Below are 22991 nucleotides of genomic sequence, written 5' to 3' on the forward strand. Positions count from 1 at the left end.
CCCCGTTCTCACAGCAGGAGCAGCAGCCGCCGCCGCCTCCTCCCCGCCCAAGAGCCCAAGAGGACCATCGGCAGCAGCAGCGCGGTGAGCAGCACTGGGGGGGGGAGAGAAGGGACGAAGACGACGACACTGTGTGGGGACATGTATTTCAGGGACTGGGAGCATATCTGGCACTGTGGGGCAGGTGTATCTGGCACTGGGGGGCATATCTGGCACTGGGGACATATCTGACACTGTGGGGCATGTGTATCTGGCACTGTGGGGCATGTGTATCTGGCACTGGGGGCATATCTGGCACTGTGGGGCGTGTGTATCTGGCACTGTGGGGCATATCTGACAATGTGGGGCATGTGTATCTTTGCACTGTGGGGCATATCTGACACTGGGGCATGTGTATCTTTGCACTGGGGGCATATCTGGCACGGTGAGGCAGGTGTATCTGGCACTGGGGGCATATCTGGCACGGTGAGGCAGGTGTATCTGGCACTGGGGGCATATCTTACACTGGGGCAGGCGTATCTGGCACTGGGGGGCATATCTGGCACTGTGGGGCATGTGTATCTGGCACTGGGGGCGTATCTGGCACTGGGGGCATATCTGGCACTGTGGGGCATGTGTATCTGGCACTGGGGTCATATCTGACACTGTGGGGCATGTGTATCTGGCACTGGGGGCATATCTGGCACTGTGGGGCAGGTGTATCTGGCACTGGGGGCATATCTGGCACTGTGGGGCAGGTGTATCTGGCACTATGGGGCATGTGTATCTGACACTGTGGGGCATGTGTATCTGACACTGTGGGGCATGTGTATCTGACACTGTGGGGCATGTGTATCTGACACTGTGGGGCAGGTGTATCTGACACTGGGGCATATCTGGCACTGAGGGGCAGGCGTATCTGGCACTGGGGGCGTATCTGGCACTGTGGGGCATGTGTATCTGGCACTGAGGTCATATCTTGCACTGTGGGGCATTTGTATCTGGCACTGGGGCAGGTGTATCTGACACTGGGGCAGGTGTATCTGGCACTGGGGGCATATCTGGCACTGTGGGGCAGGTGTATCTGGCACTGGGGGCATATCTGGCACTGGGGGCATATCTGGCACTGTGGGGCATGTGTATCTGACACTGGGGGCGTATCTGGCACTGGGGGCATATCTGGCACTGTGGGGCATGTGTATCTGGCACTGGGGTCATATCTGACACTGTGGGGCATGTGTATCTGGCACTGGGGGCATATCTGGCACTGTGGGGCATGTGTATCTGGCACTGAGGTCATATCTTGGACTGTGGGGCATGTGTATCTGGCACTGGGGCAGGTGTATCTGACACTGGGGCAGGTGTATCTGACACTGGGGCAGGTGTATCTGGCACTGGGGGCATATCTGGCACTGTGGGGCAGGTGTATCGGGCACTGTGGGGCAGGTGTATCTGGCACTGTGGGGCAGGTGTATCTGGCACTGAGGGCATATCTGGCACTGTGCGGCAGGTGTATCTGGCACTGGGGACATATCTGGCACTGTGGGGCATGTGTACCAGGCCTGCTACAAGGCATATCATGTGTAGCTGGCACTGCTGGGGGGCATATCATGTGTAGCTGGCACTGCTGGGGGGCATATCATGTGTACCTGGCACTGCTGTGGGGCATGTCATATGCACCTGGCACTGCTGTGGGGCATGTCATGTGTAGCTGGCACTGCTGCGGGGCATGTCATGTGTAGCTGGCTGCGGGGCATGTCATGTGTAGCTGGCACTGCTGCGGGGCATGTCATGTGTAGCTGGCTGCGGGGCATGTCATGTGTAGCTGGCACTGCGCTACTGTAGACATTATGTGTATCTGGCACCTTACTGGAGATGTGTAATCTGGCACTATACTGGAGACATTGTGTGTAAGGAACACTACTATGTTATGTGTAAGGCTGCTAATTGTGTGCGTAGAGGGGGTGTGAAAATATATTTTTCTCTGACGTCCTAGTGGATGCTGGGAACTCCGTAAGGACCATGGGGAATAGCGGCTCCGCAGGAGACTGGGCACAACTAAAGAAAGCTTTAGGACTACCTGGTGTGCACTGGCTCCTCCCTCTATGACCCTCCTCCAGACCTCAGTTAGAATTTTGTGCCCGGCCGAGCTGGATGCACACGAGGGGCTCTCCTGAGCTCTTAGAAAAGAAAGTTATATTTAGGTTTTTTATTTTCAGTGAGATCTGCTGGCAACAGACTCACTGCTACGAGGGACTTAGGGGAGAGAAGCGGACCTACCTGCTTGCAGCTAGCTTGGGCTTCTTAGGCTACTGGACACCATTAGCTCCAGAGGGATCGAACACAGGCCCAGCCTCGGTCGTCTGGTCCCGGAGCCGCGCCGCCGTCCCCCTTGCAAAGCCAGAAGCAAGAAGATGTTCCTGAAAATCGGCGGCAGAAGACTTCGGTCTTCATTAAGGTAGCGCACAGCACTGCAGCTGTGCGCCATTGCTCCCCATGCACACCACACACTCCGGTCACTGATGGGTGCAGGGCGCTGGGGGGGGGGGCGCCCTGGGGCTGCAATAAGAGTACCTTACTGGCAAAATAACACATAATATATAGAGATGAGCGGGTTCGGTTTCTCTGAATCCGAACCCGCCAGAACTTCATGTTTTTTTTCACGGGTCCGAGCGACTCGGATCTTCCCGCCTTGCTCGGTTAACCCGAGCGCGCCCGAACGTCATCATGACGCTGTCGGATTCTCGCGAGGCTCGGATTCTATCGCGAGACTCGGATTCTATATAAGGAGCCGCGCGTCGCCGCCATTTTCACACGTGCATTGAGATTGATAGGGAGAGGACGTGGCTGGCGTCCTCTCCGTTTAGACACTTGATTTACTAATTTTGGGGAGCATTAGGAGTACTCAGTAGTGTACAGTGCAGAGTTTTGCTGATAGTGACCAGTGACCACCACTTTTATTTATAATCCGTTCTCTGCCTGAAAAAAGCGATACACAGCACACAGTGACTCAGTCACATACCATATCTGTGTGCACTGCTCAGGCTCAGGCCAGTGTGCTGCATCATCTATTATCTATATATAATATTATATATCTGTCTGACTGCTCAGCTCACACAGCTTATAATTGTGGGGGAGACTGGGGAGCACTACTGCAGTGCCAGTTATAGGTTATAGCAGGAGCCAGGAGTACATAATATATTATATAGTGAGTGACCACCAGACACACAGTGCAGTTTATTTAATATATCCGTTCTCTGCCTGAAAAAAGCGATACACACAGTGACTCAGTCAGTCACATACCATATCTGTGTGCACTGCTCAGGCTCAGGCCAGTGTGCTGCATCATCTATATATATTATATATCTGTCTGACTGCTCAGCTCACACAGCTTATAATTGTGGGGGAGACTGGGGAGCACTACTGCAGTGCCAGTTATAGGTTATAGCAGGAGCCAGGAGTACATAATATTATATTAAAATTAAACAGTGCACACTTTTGCTGCAGGAGTGCCACTGCCAGTGTGACTAGTGACCAGTGACCTGACCACCAGTATATAATATTAGTAGTATACTATCTCTTTATCAACCAGTCTATATTAGCAGCAGACACAGTACAGTGCGGTAGTTCACGGCTGTGGCTACCTCTGTGTCGGCACTCGGCAGCCCGTCCATAATTGTATATACCACCTAACCGTGGTTTTTTTTTCTTTCTTTATACATACATACTAGTTACGAGTATACTATCTCTTTATCAACCAGTCTATATATTAGCAGCAGACACAGTACAGTGCGGTAGTTCACGGCTGTGGCTACCTCTGTGTCGGCACTCGGCAGCCCGTCCATAATTGTATATACCACCTAACCGTGGTTTTTTTTTCTTTCTTTATACATACATACTAGTTACGAGTATACTATCTCTTTATCAACCAGTCTATATTAGCAGCAGACACAGTACAGTGCGGTAGTTCACGGCTGTGGCTACCTCTGTGTCGGCACTCGGCAGCCCGTCCATAATTGTATATACCACCTAACCGTGGTTTTTTTTTCTTTCTTTATACATACATACTAGTTACGAGTATACTATCTCTTTATCAACCAGTCTATATATTAGCAGCAGACACAGTACAGTGCGGTAGTTCACGGCTGTGGCTACCTCTGTGTCGGCACTCGGCAGCCCGTCCATAATTGTATATACCACCTAACCGTGGTTTTTTTTTCTTTCTTTATACATACATACTAGTTACGAGTATACTATCTCTTTATCAACCAGTCTATATATTAGCAGCAGACACAGTACAGTGCGGTAGTTCACGGCTGTGGCTACCTCTGTGTCGGCACTCGGCAGCCCGTCCATAATTGTATATACCACCTAACCGTGGTTTTTTTTTCTTTCTTTATACATACATACTAGTTACGAGTATACTATCTCTTTATCAACCAGTCTATATATTAGCAGCAGACACAGTACAGTGCGGTAGTTCACGGCTGTGGCTACCTCTGTGTCGGCACTCGGCAGCCCGTCCATAATTGTATATACCACCTAACCGTGGTTTTTTTTTCTTTCTTTATACATACATACTAGTTACGAGTATACTATCTCTTTATCAACCAGTCTATATATTAGCAGCAGACACAGTACAGTGCGGTAGTTCACGGCTGTGGCTACCTCTGTGTCGGCACTCGGCAGCCCGTCCATAATTGTATACTAGTATCCAATCCATCCATCTCCATTGTTTACCTGAGGTGCCTTTTAGTTGTGCCTATTAAAATATGGAGAACAAAAATGTTGAGGTTCCAAAATTAGGGAAAGATCAAGATCCACTTCCACCTCGTGCTGAAGCTGCTGCCACTAGTCATGGCCGAGACGATGAAATGCCAGCAACGTCGTCTGCCAAGGCCGATGCCCAATGTCATAGTACAGAGCATGTCAAATCCAAAACACCAAATATCAGTAAAAAGCCTCTTTTTTTCTTTGCGTCATGTGCTGTTTGGGGAGGGTTTTTTGGAAGGGCCATCCTGCGTGACACTGCAGTGCCACTCCTAGATGGGCCCGGTGTTTGTGTCGGCCACTAGGGTCGCTAATCTTACTCACACAGCTACCTCATTGCGCCTCTTTTTTTCTTTGCGTCATGTGCTGTTTGGGGAGGGTTTTTTGGAAGGGCCATCCTGCGTGACACTGCAGTGCCACTCCTAGATGGGCCCGGTGTTTGTGTCGGCCACTAGGGTCGCTAATCTTACTCACACAGCTACCTCATTGCGCCTCTTTTTTTCTTTGCGTCATGTGCTGTTTGGGGAGGGTTTTTTGGAAGGGACATCCTGCGTGACACTGCAGTGCCACTCCTAGATGGGCCCGGTGTTTGTGTCGGCCACTAGGGTCGCTTATCTTACTCACACAGCGACCTCGGTGCAAATTTTAGGACTAAAAATAATATTGTGAGGTGTGAGGTATTCAGAATAGACTGAAAATGAGTGTAAATTATGGTTTTTGAGGTTAATAATACTTTGGGATCAAAATGACCCCCAAATTCTATGATTTAAGCTGTTTTTTAGTGTTTTTTGAAAAAAACACCCGAATCCAAAACACACCCGAATCCGACAAAAAAAATTCGGTGAGGTTTTGCCAAAACGCGTTCGAACCCAAAACACGGCCGCGGAACCGAACCCAAAACCAAAACACAAAACCCGAAAAATTTCAGGCGCTCATCTCTAATAATATAGTCATTAAGACTATATATGTGTAAAATCCCCTGCCATATATTCCATAAAAAAGCGGGAGAAGCCCGCCTAAAAAGGGGCGGGGCTATCTCCCTCAGCACACTGGCGCCATTTCCTCTCACAGCTCCGCTGGAAGGACGCTCCCCAGGCTCTCCCCTGCAGTTTCCAGACTTCATAGGGTAAAAAAGAGAGGAGGGGCACTAAATTTAGGCGCAGTATCTGTATATTAATAGCAGCTATAAGGAAAAAATCACTGTATGTATAGTGTGAATCCCTACATTATATATAGCGCTCTGGTGTGTGCTGGCATACTCTCTCTCTGTCTCCCCAAAGGACTTTGTGGGGTCCTGTCCTCAGTCAGAGCATTCCCTGTGTGTGTGCGGTGTGTCGGTACGGCTGTGTCGACGTGTTTGATGAGGAGGCTTATGTGGAGGCGGAGCAGGTGCCGATAAATGTGATGTCACCCCCTGCGGGGTCGACACCTGAGTGGATGGTTATGTGGAAGGAATTACGCGACAGTGTCAACTCCTTACATAAAAGGTTTGACGACATAGCAGATGTGGGACAGCCGGCTTCTCAGCCTGTGCCTGCCCAGACGTCTCAAAAGCCATCAGGGGCTCTAAAACGCCTGCTACCTCAGATGGCAGACACAGATGTCGACACGGATACTGACTCCAGTGTCGACGATTATGAGACTAGTGTACATTCCAATAGAGCCACCCGTTACATGATTACGGCAATGAAAAATGTGTTGCATATTTCTGATATTACCCCAGGCACCACAAAAAAGGGTATTATGTTTGGAGAGAAAAAACTACCAGTGGTTTTTCCCCCTTCTGATGAATTAAATGAAGTGTGTGAAGAAGCGTGGGCTTCCCCCGATAAGAAACTGGTAATTTCTAAAAAGTTACTAATGGCGTACCCTTTCCCGCCAGAGGACAGGTCACGTTGGGAGACATCCCCTAGGGTGGATAAAGCGCTCACACGTCTGTCAAAGAAGGTGGCACTACCGTCTCCGGACACAGCCGCCTTAAAGGAACCTGCAGATAGAAAGCAGGAGGCTATCCTGAAGTCTGTATATACACACTCAGGCATTATACTGAAACCAGCTTTTGCTTCAGCATGGATGTGCAGTGCTGCAGCTGCGTGGTCAGATTCCCTGTCAGAAAACATTGATACCTTAGACAGGGACACTATATTGCTAACCGTTGAGCACATTAAAGATGCAGTCTTATACATGAGAGATGCACAGAGGGATATTTGCCGGCTGGCATCTAAAATAAACACAATGTCCATTTCTGCCAGGAGAGGATTGTGGACTCGGCAGTGGACAGGTGATGCTGATTCTAAAAGGCACATGGAAGTTTTGCCTTACAAGGGTGAGGAGTTGTTTGGGGATGGTCTCTCGGACCTCGTTTCCACGGCTACAGCTGGGAAATCAGCATTTTTACCCCATGTTCCCTCACAGCCAAAGAAAGCACCGTATTATCAGGTACAGTCCTTTCGGCCCCAGAAAGGTAAGCGGGATAGAGGCGCGTCCTTTCTGCCCAGAGGCAGAGGTAGGGGGAAAAAGCTGCAGCATACAGCCAGTTCCCAGGAACAAAAGTCCTCCCCCGTTTCCTCTAAGTCCACCGCATGACGCTGGGGCTCCACAGGCGGAGCCAGGTACGGTGGGGGCCCGTCTCAAGAACTTCAGCGACCAGTGGGTTCGCTCACGGGTGGATCCCTGGATTCTACAGGTAGTATCTCAGGGGTACAAGCTGGAATTCGAGACGTCTCCTCCTCGCCGTTTCCTCAAATCTGCCTTGCCGACGGCTCCCTCGGACAGGGAGGCAGTGCTGGATGCAATTCACAAGCTGTATTCGCAGCAGGTGATAGTCAAGGTACCCCTCCTTCAACAGGGACGGGGTTACTATTCCACAATGTTTGTGGTACCGAAACCGGACGGTTCGGTGAGACCCATCTTAAATTTGAAATCCTTGAACACTTATATACGAAGGTTCAAGTTCAAAATGGAATCGCTCAGGGCGGTTATTGCAAGCCTGGACGAAGGGGATTTCATGGTATCACTGGACATCAAAGATGCTTACCTGCATGTCCCCATTTACCCCCCTCACCAGGAGTACCTCAGATTTGTGGTACAGGACTGTCATTACCAATTCCAGACGTTGCCGTTTGGTCTGTCCACGGCACCGAGGGTATTTACCAAGGTAATGGCAGAGATAATGATAATCCTTCGCAAAAAGGGAGTTATAATTATCCCGTACTTGGACGATCTCCTTATAAAGGCGAGGTCCAGGGAACAGTTGCTGATCGGAGTAGCACTAGCTCGGGCAGTGCTACAACAGCACGGCTGGATCCTGAACTTTCCGAAGTCGCAGCTGGTTCCTACAACGCGTCTACTGTACCTGGGGATGGTTCTCGACACAGAACAGAAAAAAGTGTTTCTCCCGGAGGAGAAGGCCAAGGAGTTGTCATCTCTAGTCAGAGACCTCCTAAAACCAAAACAGGTGTCGGTGCACCACTGCACGCGAGTACTGGGAAAGATGGTGGCTTCTTACGAAGCAATTCCATTTGGAAGGTTCCATGCAAGGATCTTTCAGTGGGATCTGTTGGACAAGTGGTCCGGATCGCATCTTCAGATGCATCGGCTGATAACCCTGTCTCCGAGGGCCAGGGTGTCGCTCCTGTGGTGGCTGCAAAGTGCTCATCTTCTAGAGGGCCGCAGATTCGGCATACAGGACTGGGTCCTGGTGACCACGGATGCCAGCCTTCGGGGTTGGGGGGCAGTCACACAGGGAAGAAATTTCCAAGGACAATGGACAAGTCAGGAGACTTCCCTACACATAAATATTCTGGAACTAAGGGCCATTTACAATGCCCTAAGTCAGGCAAGACCCCTGCTTCAACACCAGCCGGTGCTGATCCAGTCAGACAACATCACGGCGGCTGCCCATGTAAACCGACAGGGCGGCACAAGAAGCAGGATAGCGATGGCAGAAGCCACAAGGATTCTCCGATGGGCGGAAAATCATGTGTTAGCACTGTCCGCAGTGTTCATTCCCGGAGTGGACAACTGGGAAGCAGACTTTCTCAGCAGACACGACCTCCACCCGGGAGAATGGGAATTTCATCCAGAAGTCTTCCAAATGATTGTACAACATTGGGAAAGACCACAGGTGGGCATGATGGCGTCCCGCCTCAACAAAAAGCTAAAAAGATATTGCGCCAGGTCAAGGGACCCTCAGGCGATAGCTGTGGACGTTCTGGTAACACCGTGGGTGTACCAGTCGGTGTATGTGTTCCCTCCTCTGCCTCTCATACCCAAGGTACTGAGAATAATAAGAAGGAGAGGAGTAAGAACTATACTCATTGTTCCGGATTGGCCAAGAAGAGCTTGGTACCCGGAACTTCAAGAAATGATCTCAGAGGACCCATGGCCTCTGCCGCTCACACAGGACCTGCTGCAGCAGGGGCCCTGTCTGTTCCAAGACTTACCGCGGCTGCGTTTGACGGCATGGCGGTTGAACGCCGGATCCTGAAGGAAAAGGGCATTCCGGAGGAAGTTATCCCTACGCTAATTAAAGCTAGGAAAGAAGTGACCGCAAGCCATTATCACCGCATATGGCGGAAATATGTTGCGTGGTGTGAGGCCAGGAAGGCCCCAATGGAGGAATTTCAGCTAGGTCGATTTCTGCACTTCCTACAGTCAGGGGTGACTATGGGCCTAAAATTGGGTTCCATTAAGGTCCAGATTTCGGCTCTATCGATTTTCTACCAAAAAGAACTGGCTTCACTACCTGAAGTTCAGACATTTGTTAAGGGAGTGCTGCATATTCAGCCCCCTTTTGTGCCCCCAGTGGCACCTTGGTATCTTAACGTGGTGTTGGATTTCCTAAAGTCGCATTGGTTTGAACCAATTAAAACCGTGGAACTAAAATATCTCACATGGAAAGTGGTCATGCTGTTGGCCTTGGCTTCGGCCAGGCGTGTGTCATAATTGGCGGCTTTGTCTTGTAAAAGCCCTTATCTGATTTTCCATATGGATAGGGCGGAATTGAGGACTCGTCCCCAATTTCTCCCAAACGTGGTTTCAGCGTTTCATTTGAACCAGCCTATTGTGGTGCCTGCGGCTACTCGTGACTTGGAGGACTCCAAGTTGCTGGACGTAGTCCGGGCCCTGAAAATCTATGTTTCCAGGACAGCTGGAGTCAGAAAGACTGACTCGCTATTTATCCTGCATGCGCCCAACAAGATGGGTGCGCCTGCTTCAAAGCAGACTATTGCTCGCTGGATCTGTAGCACGATTCAACTTGCACATTCTGCGGCTGGACTGCCGCATGCTAAATCTGTAAAGGCTCATTCCACGAGGAAGGTGGGCTCTTCTTGGGCGGCTGCCCGAGGGGTCTCGGCTTTACAACTTTGCCGAGCAGCTACTTGGTCGGGGTCAAACACGTTTGCTAAATTCTACAAGTTTGATACCCTGGCTGAGGAGGACCTTGAGTTCGCTCATTCGGTGCTGCAGAGTCATCCGCACTCTCCCGCCCGTTTGGGAGCTTTGGTATAATCCCCATGGTCCTTACGGAATTCCCAACATCCACTAGGACGTCAGAGAAAATAAGATTTTACTCACCGGTAAATCTATTTCTCGTAGTCCGTAGTGGATGCTGGGCGCCCGTCCCAAGTGCGGATTGTCTGCAATACTTGTATATAGTTATTGTTTAACTAAAGGGTTATTGTTGAGCCATCTGTTGTGAGGCTCAGTTATATTTCATACTGTTAACTGGGTATAGTATCACGAGTTATACGGTGTGATTGGTGTGGCTGGTATGAGTCTTACCCGGGATTCAAAATCCTTCCTTATTGTGTCAGCTCTTCCGGGCACAGTATCCTAACTGAGGTCTGGAGGAGGGTCATAGAGGGAGGAGACAGTGCACACCAGGTAGTCCTAAAGCTTTCTTTAGTTGTGCCCAGTCTCCTGCGGAGTCGCTATTCCCCATGGTCCTTACGGAGTTCCCAGCATCCACTACGGACTACGAGAAATAGATTTACCGGTGAGTAAAATCTTATTATTTGTAGTGTGATTATATGAAGATGTGAGGCCACGCCCACTTTTCCAGGAGCGCGCGCATATGGGGGTGGGGGCGCTTTGACATTTTCTCGCTCAGGGTGTCAGTAGGCCTGGAGCCGGCCCTGGTTGCACCAAATCCATATGTTACAACTCAACTGGATATAACATTTTTGTACAAAATACTTGTCTAAAACCCTAAACTTCAAAATAAAATCAGAAGGAAGAATTACACTGATAATATACTGTATCAGATCACAGGAAAATCAGTATTTGAAATAATAAGAATTTACTTACCGATAATTCTATTTCTCATAGTCCGTAGTGGATGCTGGGAACTCCGAAAGGACCATTGGAAATAGCGGCTCCGCAGGAGACTGGGCACAAAAGTAAAAGCTTTAGGATTACCTGGTGTGCACTGGCTCCTCCCCCTATGACCCTCCTCCAAGCCTCAGTTAGGATACTGTGCCTGGACGAGCGTACACAATAAGGAAGGATTTTGAATCCCGGGTAAGACTCATACCAGCCACACCAATCACACCGTACAACTTGTGATCTGAACCCAGTTAACAGCATGATAACAGAGGAGCCTCTGAAAAGATGGCACACAACAATAATAACCCGATTTTTGTAACAATAACTATGTACAAGTATTGCAGACAATCCGCACTTGGGATGGGCGCCCAGCATCCACTACGGACTATGAGAAATAGAATTATCGGTAAGTAAATTCTTATTTTCTCTGACGTCCTAGTGGATGCTGGGAACTCCGAAAGGACCATGGGGATTATACCAAAGCTCCCAAACGGGCGGGAGAGTGCGGATGACTCTGCAGCACCGAATGAGAGAACTCCAGGTCCTCCTCAGCCAGGGTATCAAATTTGTAGAATTTAGCAAACGTGTTTGCCCCTGACCAAGTAGCTGCTCGGCAAAGTTGTAAAGCCGAGACCCCTCGGGCGGCCGCCCAAGATGAGCCCACTTTCCGTGTGGAATGGGCTTTTACAGATTTTGGCTGTGGCAGGCCTGCCACAGAATGTGCAAGCTGAATTGTACTACAAATCCAACGAGCAATAGTCTGCTTAGAAGCAGGAGCACCCAGCTTGTTGGGTGCATACAGGATAAACAGCGAGTCAGATTTTCTGACTCCAGCCGTCCTGGAAACATATATTTTCAGGGCCCTGACTACGTCCAGCAAATTGGAATCCTCCAAGTCCCTAGTAGCCGCAGGTACCACAATAGGCTGGTTTAAGTGAAACGCTGAAACCACCTTAGGGAGAAATTGAGGACGAGTCCTCAATTCTGCCCTGTCCGTATGAAAAATTAGGTAAGGGCTTTTATAGGATAAAGCCGCCAATTCTGAGACACGCCTGGCTGAAGCCAGGGCTAACAGCATTACCACTTTCCATGTGAGATATTTTAAGTCCACAGTGGTGAGTGGTTCAAACCAATGTGATTTTAGGAACCCCAAAACTACATTGAGATCCCAAGGTGCCACTGGAGGCACAAAAGGAGGCTGTATATGCAGTACCCCCTTGACAAACGTCTGTACTTCAGGAACTGAAGCTAGTTCTTTCTGGAAGAATATCGACAGGGCCGAAATTTGAACCTTAATGGACCCTAATTTTAGGCCCATAGACAGTCCTGTTTGCAGGAAATGCAGGAAACGACCCAGTTGAAATTCCTCTGTAGGGGCCTTCCTGGCCTCACACCACGCAACATATTTACGCCAAATACGGTGATAATGTTGCACAGTTACATCCTTCCTGGCTTTGATCAGGGTAGGGATGACTTCATCCGGAATGCCTTTTTCCTTCAGGATCCGGCGTTCAACCGCCATGCCGTCAAACGCAGCCGCGGTAAGTCTTGGAACAGACAGGGTCCCTGCTGGAGCAGGTCCTTTCTTAGAGGTAGAGGCCACGGGTCTTCCGTGAGCATCTCTTGAAGTTCCGGGTACCAAGTCCTTCTTTGCCAATCCGGAGCCACGAGTATAGTCCTTACTCCTCTCCTTCTTATGATTCTCAGTACCTTGGGTATGAGAGGCAGAGGAGGGAACACATACACTGACTGGTACACCCACGGTGTTACCAGAGCGTCCACAGCTATTGCCTGAGGGTCCCTTGACCTGGCGCAATATCTGTCCAGTTTTTTGTTGAGGCGGGACGCCATCATGTCCACCTTTGGTTTTTCCCAACGGTTCACAATCATGTGGAAGACTTCTGGGTGAAGTCCCCACTCCCCCGGGTGGAGGTCGTGTCTGCTGAGGAAGTCTGCTTCCCAGTTGTCCACTCCCGGAATGAACACTGCTGACAGTGCTATCACATGATTTTCCGCCCAGCGAAGAATCCTTGCAACTTCCGTCATTGCCCTCCTGCTTCTTGTGCCGCCCTGTCTGTTTACGTGGGCGACTGCCGTGATGTTGTCCGACTGGATCAACACCGGCTGACCCTGAAGCAGAGGCCTTGCCTGACTTAGGGCATTGTAAATGGCCCTTAGTTCCAGGATATTTATGTGAGTTGACGTTTCCATGCTTGACCACAAGCCCTGGAAATTTCTTCCCTGTGTGACTGCTCCCCAGCCTCTCAGGCTGGCATCCGTGGTCACCAGAACCCAGTCCTGAATGCCGAATCTGCGGCCCTCTAGAAGATGAGCACTCTGTAACCACCACAGGAGAGACACCCTTGTCCTTGGAGACAGGGTTATCCGCTGATGCATTTGAAGATGCGATCCGGACCATTTGTCCAGCAGATCCCACTGAAAAGTTCTTGCGTGGAATCTGCCGAATGGAATTGCTTCGTAAGAAGCCACCATTTTTCCCAGGACCCTTGTGCATTGATGCACTGACACTTGGCCTGGTTTTAGGAGGTTCCTGACTAGGTCGGATAACTCCCTGGCTTTCTCCTCCGGGAGAAACACCTTTTTCTGGACTGTGTCCAGAATCATCCCTAGGAACAGCAGACGTGTCGTCGGAATCAGCTGCGATTTTGGAATATTTAGAATCCACCCGTGCTGTCGTAGTACTACTTGAGATAGTGCTACTCCGACCTCTAACTGTTCTCTGGACCTTGCCCTTATCAGGAGATCGTCCAAGTAAGGGATAATTAAGACGCCTTTTCTTCGAAGAAGAATCATCATTTCGGCCATTACCTTGGTAAAGACCCGGGGTGCCGTGGACAATCCAAACGGCAGCGTCTGAAACTGATAGTGACAGTTCTGTACCACAAACCTGAGGTACCCTTGGTGAGAAGGGCAAATTGGGACATGGAGGTAAGCATCCTTGATGTCCAGAGACACCATATAGTCCCCTTCTTCCAGGTTCGCTATCACTGCTCTGAGTGACTCCATCTTGAATTTGAACCTTTGTATGTAAGTGTTCAAGGATTTCAGATTTAAAATAGGTCTCACCGAGCCGTCCGGCTTCGGTACCACAAACAGCGTGAATTAATACCCCTTTCCCTGTTGTAGGAGGGGTACCTTGATTATCACCTGCTGGGAATACAGCTTGTGAATGGCTTCCAATACCGCCTCCCTGTCGGAGGGAGACGTTGGTAAAGCAGACTTCAGGAACCGGCGAGGGGGAGACGTCTCGAATTCCAATTTGTACCCCTGAGATACTACCTGCAGGATCCAGGGGTCCACTTGCGAGTGAGCCCACTGCGCGCTGAAATTCTTGAGACGGGCCCCCACCGTGCCTGAGTCCGCTTGTAAGGCCCCAGCGTCATGCTGAGGACTTGGCAGAAGCGGGGGAGGGCTTCTGTTCCTGGGAAGAGGCTGCCTGCTGCAGTCTTTTTCCCCTTCCTCTGCCCCGGGGCAGATATGAGTGGCCTTTTGCCCGCTTGCCCTTATGGGGACGAAAGGACTGAGCCTGAAAAGACGGTGTCTTTTTCTGCTGAGAGGTGACCTGGGGTAAAAAGGTAGATTTCCCAGCCGTTGCCGTGGCCACCAGGTCCGATAGACTGACCCCAAATAACTCCTCCCCTTTATACGGCAATACTTCCATATGCCGTTTGGAATCCGCATCACCTGACCACTGTCGCGTCCATAACCCTCTTCTGGCAGAAATGGACAGCGCACTTACTCTTGATGCCAGAGTGCAAATATCCCTCTGTGCATCTCGCATATATAGAAATGCATCCTTTAAATGCTCTATAGTCAATAATATACTGTCCCTGTCCAGGGTATCAATATTTTCAGTCAGGGAATCCGACCAAGCCACCCCAGCACTGCACATCCAGGCTGAGGCGATTGCTGGTCGCAGTATAATACCAGTATGTGTGTATATACTTTTTAGGATATTTTCCAGCTTCCTATCAGCTGGTTCCTTGAGGGTGGCCGTATCAGGAGACGGTAACGCCACTTGTTTTGATAAGCGTGTGAGCGCCTTATCTACCCTAGGGGGTGTTTCCCAACGCGCCCTAACCTCTGGCGGGAAAGGGTATAATGCCAATAATTTTTCAGAAATTAGCAGTTTTTTATCGGGGGAAACCCACGCTTCATCACACACCTCATTTAATTCATCTGATTCAGGAAAAACTACGGGTAGTTTTTTCACACCCCACATAATACCCTTTTTTGTGGTACTTGTAGTATCAGAAATGTTCAAAACCTCCTTCATTGCCGTGATCATGTAACGTGTGGCCCTACTGGAAAATACGTTTGTTTCCTCACCGTCGACACTGGAGTCAGTGTCCGTGTCTGGGTCTGTGTCGACCATCTGAGGTAACGGGCGCTTTAGAGCCCCTGACGGTGTTTGAGACGCCTGTACAGGTAATAACTGATTTGCCGGCTGTCTCATGTCGTCAACAGTCTTTTGTAAAGTGCTGACACTATCACGTAATTCCTTCCATAAGACCATCCAGTCAGGTGTCGACTCCCTAGGGGGTGACATCACTATTACAGGCAATTGCTCCGCCTCCATACCATTTTCCTCCTCATACATGTCGACACAACGTACCGACACACAGCACACACACAGGGAATGCTCTGATAGAGGACAGGACCCCACTAGCCCTTTGGGGAGACAGAGGGAGAGTTTGCCAGCACACACCAGAGCGCTATATATATACAGGGATAACCTTATATAAGTGTTTTTCCCTTATATAGCTGCTGTATAGATTTATCTGCCAAATTAGTGCCCCCCCTCTCTTGTTTTACCCTGTTTCTGTAGTGCAGGACTGCAGGGGAGAGTCAGGGAGCTTCCCTCCAACGGAGCTGTGAGGGAAAATGGCGCCAGTGTGCTGAGGAGATAGTCTCCGCCCCCTTCTCGGCGGCCTTTCTCCCGCTTTTTAAGGAAAAATTGGCAGGGGTTAAATGCATCCATATAGCCCAGGAGCTATATGTGATGTATTTTTTTGCCATCTAAGGTGTTTTTATTGCGTCTCAGGGCGCCCCCCCCCCAGCGCCCTGCACCCTCAGTGACCGGAGTGTGAAGTGTGCTGAGAGCAATGGCGCACAGCTGCGGTGCTGTGCGCTACCTCATTGAAGACAGGACGTCTTCTGCCGCCGATTTTCCGGACCTCTTCAGTCTTCTGGCTCTGTAAGGGGGCCGGCGGCGCGGCTCTGGGACCCATCCATGGCTAGGCCTGTGATCGTCCCTCTGGAGCTAATGTCCAGTAGCCTAAGAAGCCCAATCCACTCTGCACGCAGGTAAGTTTGCTTCTTCTCCCCTTAGTCCCTCGGTGCAGTGAACCTGTTGCCAGCAGGATTCACTGAAAATAAAAAACCTATACTTAAACTTTTTCACTAAGCAGCTCAGGAGAGCCACCTAGTGTGCACCCTTCTCGTTTGGGCACAAAAATCTAACTGAGGCTTGGAGGAGGGTCAAAGGGGGAGGAGCCAGTGCACACCAGGTAGTCCTAAAGCTTTTACTTTTGTGCCCAGTCTCCTGCGGAGCCGCTATTCCCCATGGTCCTTTCGGAGTTCCCAGCATCCACTAGGACGTCAGAGAAAATTGTTTAAAACTAAAGAAGACAAAACCCATGAGGGCAAGCACTGTATTGGATCAAGACGCTGGAGACAGTGTACCATTTACTTTATTACACCCAAATGGGGATATAGAGCACAGCAATGCAGGATTAGGGAGGAGAATGAAAAATGGGAGAGAATGGACTATACGCAGTTCTGTATATCCGCAGAGGATAGCTACTAGAGTTCAAAATATTACACTCTTCCTTTTAGTATTCTACTCTGTCCCGGGACTGACGAACCATATGAAAGGCGTCTAGGCACTCATTGGAGGAATTCAATTAGGCCCGATGCATTTATGACTGATGTTCATTAATCTTGTATCCAATAAGTGTCCGTTTTTAATGGCGGAAAATGGACCCGCGATCGCACGAAAACACATAACTTCCCAATCCCATGTGTAAAGTACCGCTGCTAATAGGATATCCCCCTTCATGTTAGGTGGAGTTATCCCATAATTTGGGAGAAGATAGTCCCTTCATCACATATGATAAACAAACAGCCTGCCACACAAACTGAAACTCCTTAAGGGTCAGCCAAAATCTGTATTGGATCCTGTTTTCACCTTTTTTGGGCTATTGTCTTGCAACAGGATGTGGCTAGGACGCACCAGTAGACTTCTCACTTGTGTCTCACTTGCGCAAGGCATTTCACACTGCAGAGGCTACATATGTGATGACACCCCTGTAATTATCATATGCAGAGTGTGATTTACAAATACTGTCCTGTGTAATAATTTTGTAAATACGCATGACATAAACTAAACCCAAAGGGATGATGGCAGAATGTAAGGTCTGTTCACACGGGTTGATATAACGGTTTTCCGCACACAATACATTCGTAAACACATTCGAAACCATCAGTTTTAAGGATCAAAGAGTAAACTACTGTATAAAGAGAAATATGGATTTTTGCTCACATAATAAATGTTACATACCAGCTTTAGAGATTCTTAAATCGGAACACTGCCATGCTTTATTTGATATGTCACATTAGTGATTTGTCCACGTTGCAATTGTGTTGCTATGAATTGTGGCGTCCCCCAAAATTCTCTCCTCTACAAACGCCCTTGACTTGCTGCATGTACAAGTAGCAAGTGTAATATTTTGTGATGCATTTTAACAAGAACAAATACTGGATATATACTCTTTTTATGTGTGCATATCTATTAAAGTTAGAAATGAAGTCATATCTCTCCTGTAGACTTGTGTGAATAACTATATTCCCACATGTCATGAAAACAAGTATGCAGAGCATGTCAGTTATATTATCTGTTTCTCTACCTTTTCAATTTTGTTTTCAAACGTGATTGGAGTCAATACACAGGTATACTGTACTTTGCATCTATTTCCAAACCTCCAAAGAGCACGTAATCCTGTCTGTATAGTGCATTTCACAGTGTAATTAGCTCATCAAGCCAGACACAAACTATTACTGTATTTCCTATTCCTATTCTCTGTACATGACTGAAAAATAGAATGCATTTACATATGAATGAATGAATGAGCTCTTCTACATACTGTATGCTCTTACGTTCATTATTGAAATATTATTACAATTAAATACATACCATTTAATTGACCGTGTCAACTTTCCTTACAGGTCGGACTCATATCGGGCATTGTCCTCATGCTGACAGGTATAACGGTACTTGCTGTTGGGTTTCTGGTGTCACCTAAAATTGAAGCCTTTGGAGAAGATGATTTTGTGGTGGTGGATAGTCATGCTGTCCAATTTAATGGAGCACTTGATATTTGTAAACTATCAGGTGCGATTATGTTTTGCGTTGGGGGAACTACATTGGCAGCATGTCTTTTAATGTCTGCTTTTGCTAAAAGTTACTCCAAAGAAGAAAAGTACCTTCAACAAAAATTTAAAGAAAGAATAGCAGACCTTAAGGCCCATGTGCACCCTGTGATGAAGGCACCAGCTCCTGGAGAATCGAAGATACCTGTCACTCTGTCCAAAGTTCAAAATGTCCAACCTTCATCTGAAACCTGACATTTGCCCATCATTGTCAATGTAATGAAACTGAAAAGGTCAGCTTTTGTGAGTGTTACAGTAAAAGTCTTACTTTGCAGTACAGTCCAACTGTACCTGGCTGAAAAATATACAAATAGGCCAATAATAGCAAAACATGAAAACACCCTCAGCTCTTGTGTATTATTGTGGGAAGCACCGTACTTAATGGTAAACCTTCTGAAATGAACAACTGGTAACTTTTACTATATCTCATCAAATGTCCCCAGTGATAGGACACACTGTATGTGTTGTGGTTTTCTTCTTACTCTTGCTTACTATGTTCAACCAGAACCTAAACACAGCAGGATCATCATACGAGGAAATTGTTTAAAGTATGTAAGATAAAGGATATATGAAATCAATTTGGCGGCTTTTGTGATCCCGGCAGTCAGGATACCGATGCCGGAATTCCGACAGCCGACAATGCCAACAGCAAAAATCTTGGCACACAGGGGCTATTCCCACTCTTGGGTGTCTATGACACCCATAGAGTGAGAATAAAACCAGTGCCGAGCGCAGCAAACCACCGAGCACACAAGGGGACTCTCAGTACTCGCCCCACTGCCGGCAATCTGGCAGGCGGGATGCCACTGTCGGGATTTTGACAGCTGGCATCCTGCCCACGGTAAATAGATGTCTATCTATCTACCTACTATATCACAGGGTCTGATACTCTCAGTAAAAGACAGCTGTGAACTGATAGAGGAATAGAAGGTGCAGCACTCAATTCAAGTTTACCATTAATCCTGATGACAGTGGTAGACTGAAACGTTGATCTGCATTTATGCCATCTTGACTCTATTTTTTTGGCTATGAGTACCGCACCTTCTATTCCTGGGGTTACATTAACTCTAACAATAATTTAATTTTCTCTGTCATAGCTTCTGTTATTATGTGCAGTATTGTGTGCTGTATTGTTCCATGCTTTTTAGTTTAAATGGATTGTATACCGTTTTTTGACCTTCTATGGCAAGCCCTTTCCACTAGACTTTCATTAATGCAAACACAGTGGTACTCTACAAGGTGAGAATGTATGTGGATATCAACAAAAATGTTGAGTGTTTGGCCACACGAAGGAGACAAAAAGCATATCTCCTTAACAAGTAGTAGCAGAGAACATACATAACAAAGGGGATGTAGCTATGTGACCAGCAGTCTCCATAACAAAGAACATGTACCACTGTTAATGCATACAGTACATTAGCAATATTTTTACAAACATTCCCCATACTGCTATTTAAAGGTGCAAATTCCAAAATATTTTGCTCCTAGAGAATACTATGGCTCCCATTTATCAAGACTTGGAGAGTGGTAAATAGCACGGTGATAAAGTACCAACCAATCAGCTCCTAACTTCCATGTCACAGGTTGTGTTTGAAAAATGACAGTTAGGAGCTGATTGGCTGGTACTTTATCATATGGGCCTATATTTCATAAACAAACCATAGTGTCCTGTGTTTAGTACTTCATAAAGAAAGAAGGCTTTGTAATGTCTAATGTTCTGTAGGAAGTAATGATGAAAAGTAATTAAGCATGAAGGACATTTATAAAGAGAATATCTCCTTTGTGGTGATTCTATCAGAGGAAGAAACATTTTTTTTTAATATGAAAGGTGCAATCATTTCTGCCTTATAAATCACAATTATGCAGCGACATAAAATTCTAAAGAAAGCCTACAAAATAAAGCTATAATGTGTATGATTTGTAGAAGAAATATTTCTGCTCTTTTGCCAATTTTAAACACTACATTTGTATTCTTATTATCGCTGTTCATGTAACTTAAGCAGATGTTATACTCTTCATTGTGCAATGATCTGCAAAAACATTTGAAGCACGTTGCCCTCTGACTCCAGTACACTTCTAAGTGCTGAAAAAGGCGGCATCAAAAACAGCTAATACACTGTTAATGTCCCCAGTTTGAAACATTGCTTTCTAGCTGCTGTAAAAGCAGTTCTGCATTGCTCGGCTAAAAATATTATTTCATTCAACTCATAGTTCCCACAAGGGCAAAATGACCTTAAAATATATTTATTATGCTGTTACAGATTTTCCAGAACAAAACATTAAGAAAAGGAATAAAGCAAAAGGAAATATATTTAAATACTGCAAAATATGGTTGTTCAAGAAATGATCTCTACACAAAAGGCCTCTACACAAAATGCGCAGACACCCACTAAGGCTTTAGGAGAGGAAATGTCATACTCAGAGCAGGAAGGGATTCTTCACTGTAAGGGCAATACGAATATGTTGCAGAGAGTTACCACATGCGCACTGAGGCGATGCTGTCTAATGAATATGGCGAGCTGCTAATGTTTGTAGGTGATCTAACCTACTACGCAAATTAAAAAGTATGGGAAACACTGCGCTCAGCCCCTGATGTCTGACCGTACAGAATGTCAGTGTTATCTCTATGTACATGCAGTCTGAAGAGAGAGGAGAAACAAGACACTCATTCACATAGACTATCTGCAAAGAACCGCTGTTAGCCTCCACCGACTTGTTCCCCCAGTCTCCTTCACTGGCTAGTGAAGTGGAGCCGCCGTCAGCGCTGCAGCGCGCTGGGGACTGGCTTGCACACATAGGATCCACACCTGCCTGGGACCGGGACGGGGAAGGAAGGAAGCGCAGCGGGAGCCGGCAGACGAGGACGATCAGAAGAAGAAGGGTAAGTATATGTACCTGAGGGTTACGGGACGCCGCACCCCCAGAACATATATCCCGCACCACGTATTTGTATTATCCAACCAAACATTTGCTGCGGTCAGTAGCACCAAGGACTGCTCCGTTCAGAGCGCAATACCAGCTTTAAACTACATCCATTTGCGATCAGCATTTGATCATATACTTTGGTAATCGGATCATGTAGGTGCAGTAATTTTGCTGGACAAATAATAGTGATTAGAGACTTTTAAAGGGATTTTATATGGGACTAATTCACGCCATTTGCATGGACAGAATTAACTTCTCATTGATAACAGGATAACTTACAGCATTAACAAATTGTCTGGTAGGAGCACTGTGACTCCTCATTAAAAGGTTATTTTGGTACCCACACTGTGCATTTTTCACCTGTTTGCCATAAATTGATGAAACATTTGGCTCCCATTTACAACACATTAAGAATTCAGACTGCATGTACATAGAGATAACACTGACATTCTGTACGGTCAGACATCAGGGGCTGAGCGCAGTGTTTCCCATACTTTGCAATACGAATATGGAATACACTACCAGAGAAGGTTGTAATGGCAGACTCAGTCAATGCGTTTAAAAATGGGTTAGACAAATTTCTAACGGAAAAAGATATATGAAGATATAGCCTTTAACCTAAATAGAATAAGGAATGCAATATAATTCAGGTTGAACTCGATGGACTACTAGTCTTTTTTTAACCTCATCGACTATGTTACTATGTTACTATGTTACTATGTTATACATATCCTACAGTAAGTCAGAATGGAACAAAAGAGGCCAGCTATTGAATTACAAATATGAAAATCTCTTCTAAATCTGATAACTTGATCAAAATCTAATTCTGTTGTGATACTTCCGTCAATAGTTCCAAAAAAGCCAATTTGGTCTGTGCACAGGGATAATAAGCAAAGGATGTCATTTTTTGTTTAAACATAGCCAATCCTCTGTCTCTTTAATAATGGACAGGTTAGCTGACAACTATAATGTTATTTGTCAGTGCCATACAAAATCTCATGCAATGACAAAATCTAAGGTTTTCTCAGCTTTTCTGCTTAATGAAAGGTTGATTGGCATATGCATTTATTTATAGTTATTTAAACAAATAATGCTTCTCATTAATTAGTATCACGATGTACAGTGCAGCATTACCTGCAGTGATAAGTTCCTGGGCTACTGTAGTCTGCAATAATAAGTGCTTTGTGTGGCATCCTACAGTTGCCATATGTTTTCTAGTTAAAAAGCTGTCCAACTCTTGTAAGAAGCATATATTTTTGTCTTTAAAAATGCTAAGTAAGTAATCTATACTAATAGTTATATCAGTAATTTCTGTTTTGGGACTAAATAATAATTTAGCAAAATATTTTGTAAAGGGGTTATACACAAATATATGTACTTCTACAATAAGGAGGAGGTATTCCTATTGAATTTGAATTAAATTACAAATTTGATTTCAGTACCATTCACCAATATAGATGCCTATAAGGTTCTCAATAACATACAATAATACCCAATAAAATTTTGCCTTAAGCCTTTTACATAGTAAATTCCAT

General features: G+C 46.9%; 1 protein-coding gene across 1 annotated transcript in view; it reads left to right on the top strand.

Annotated features, from left to right (window-relative positions):
• Positions 1–18871, top strand: part of NRSN1 (neurensin 1) — a 60732-nt gene extending 41861 nt beyond the window's left edge. The window contains exon 3 of the mRNA XM_063923247.1: positions 18328–18871. Coding sequence (XP_063779317.1) covers positions 18328–18726 — 399 coding nt within the window. The 3' untranslated portion in view covers positions 18727–18871. The remainder of the gene's footprint in view (positions 1–18327) is intronic.
• The last annotated feature ends 4120 nt before the right edge of the window (positions 18872–22991 follow it).

Source organism: Pseudophryne corroboree, chromosome 5 (assembly GCF_028390025.1).
Source record: "Pseudophryne corroboree isolate aPseCor3 chromosome 5, aPseCor3.hap2, whole genome shotgun sequence".
NCBI lineage: Eukaryota > Metazoa > Chordata > Amphibia > Anura > Myobatrachidae > Pseudophryne > Pseudophryne corroboree.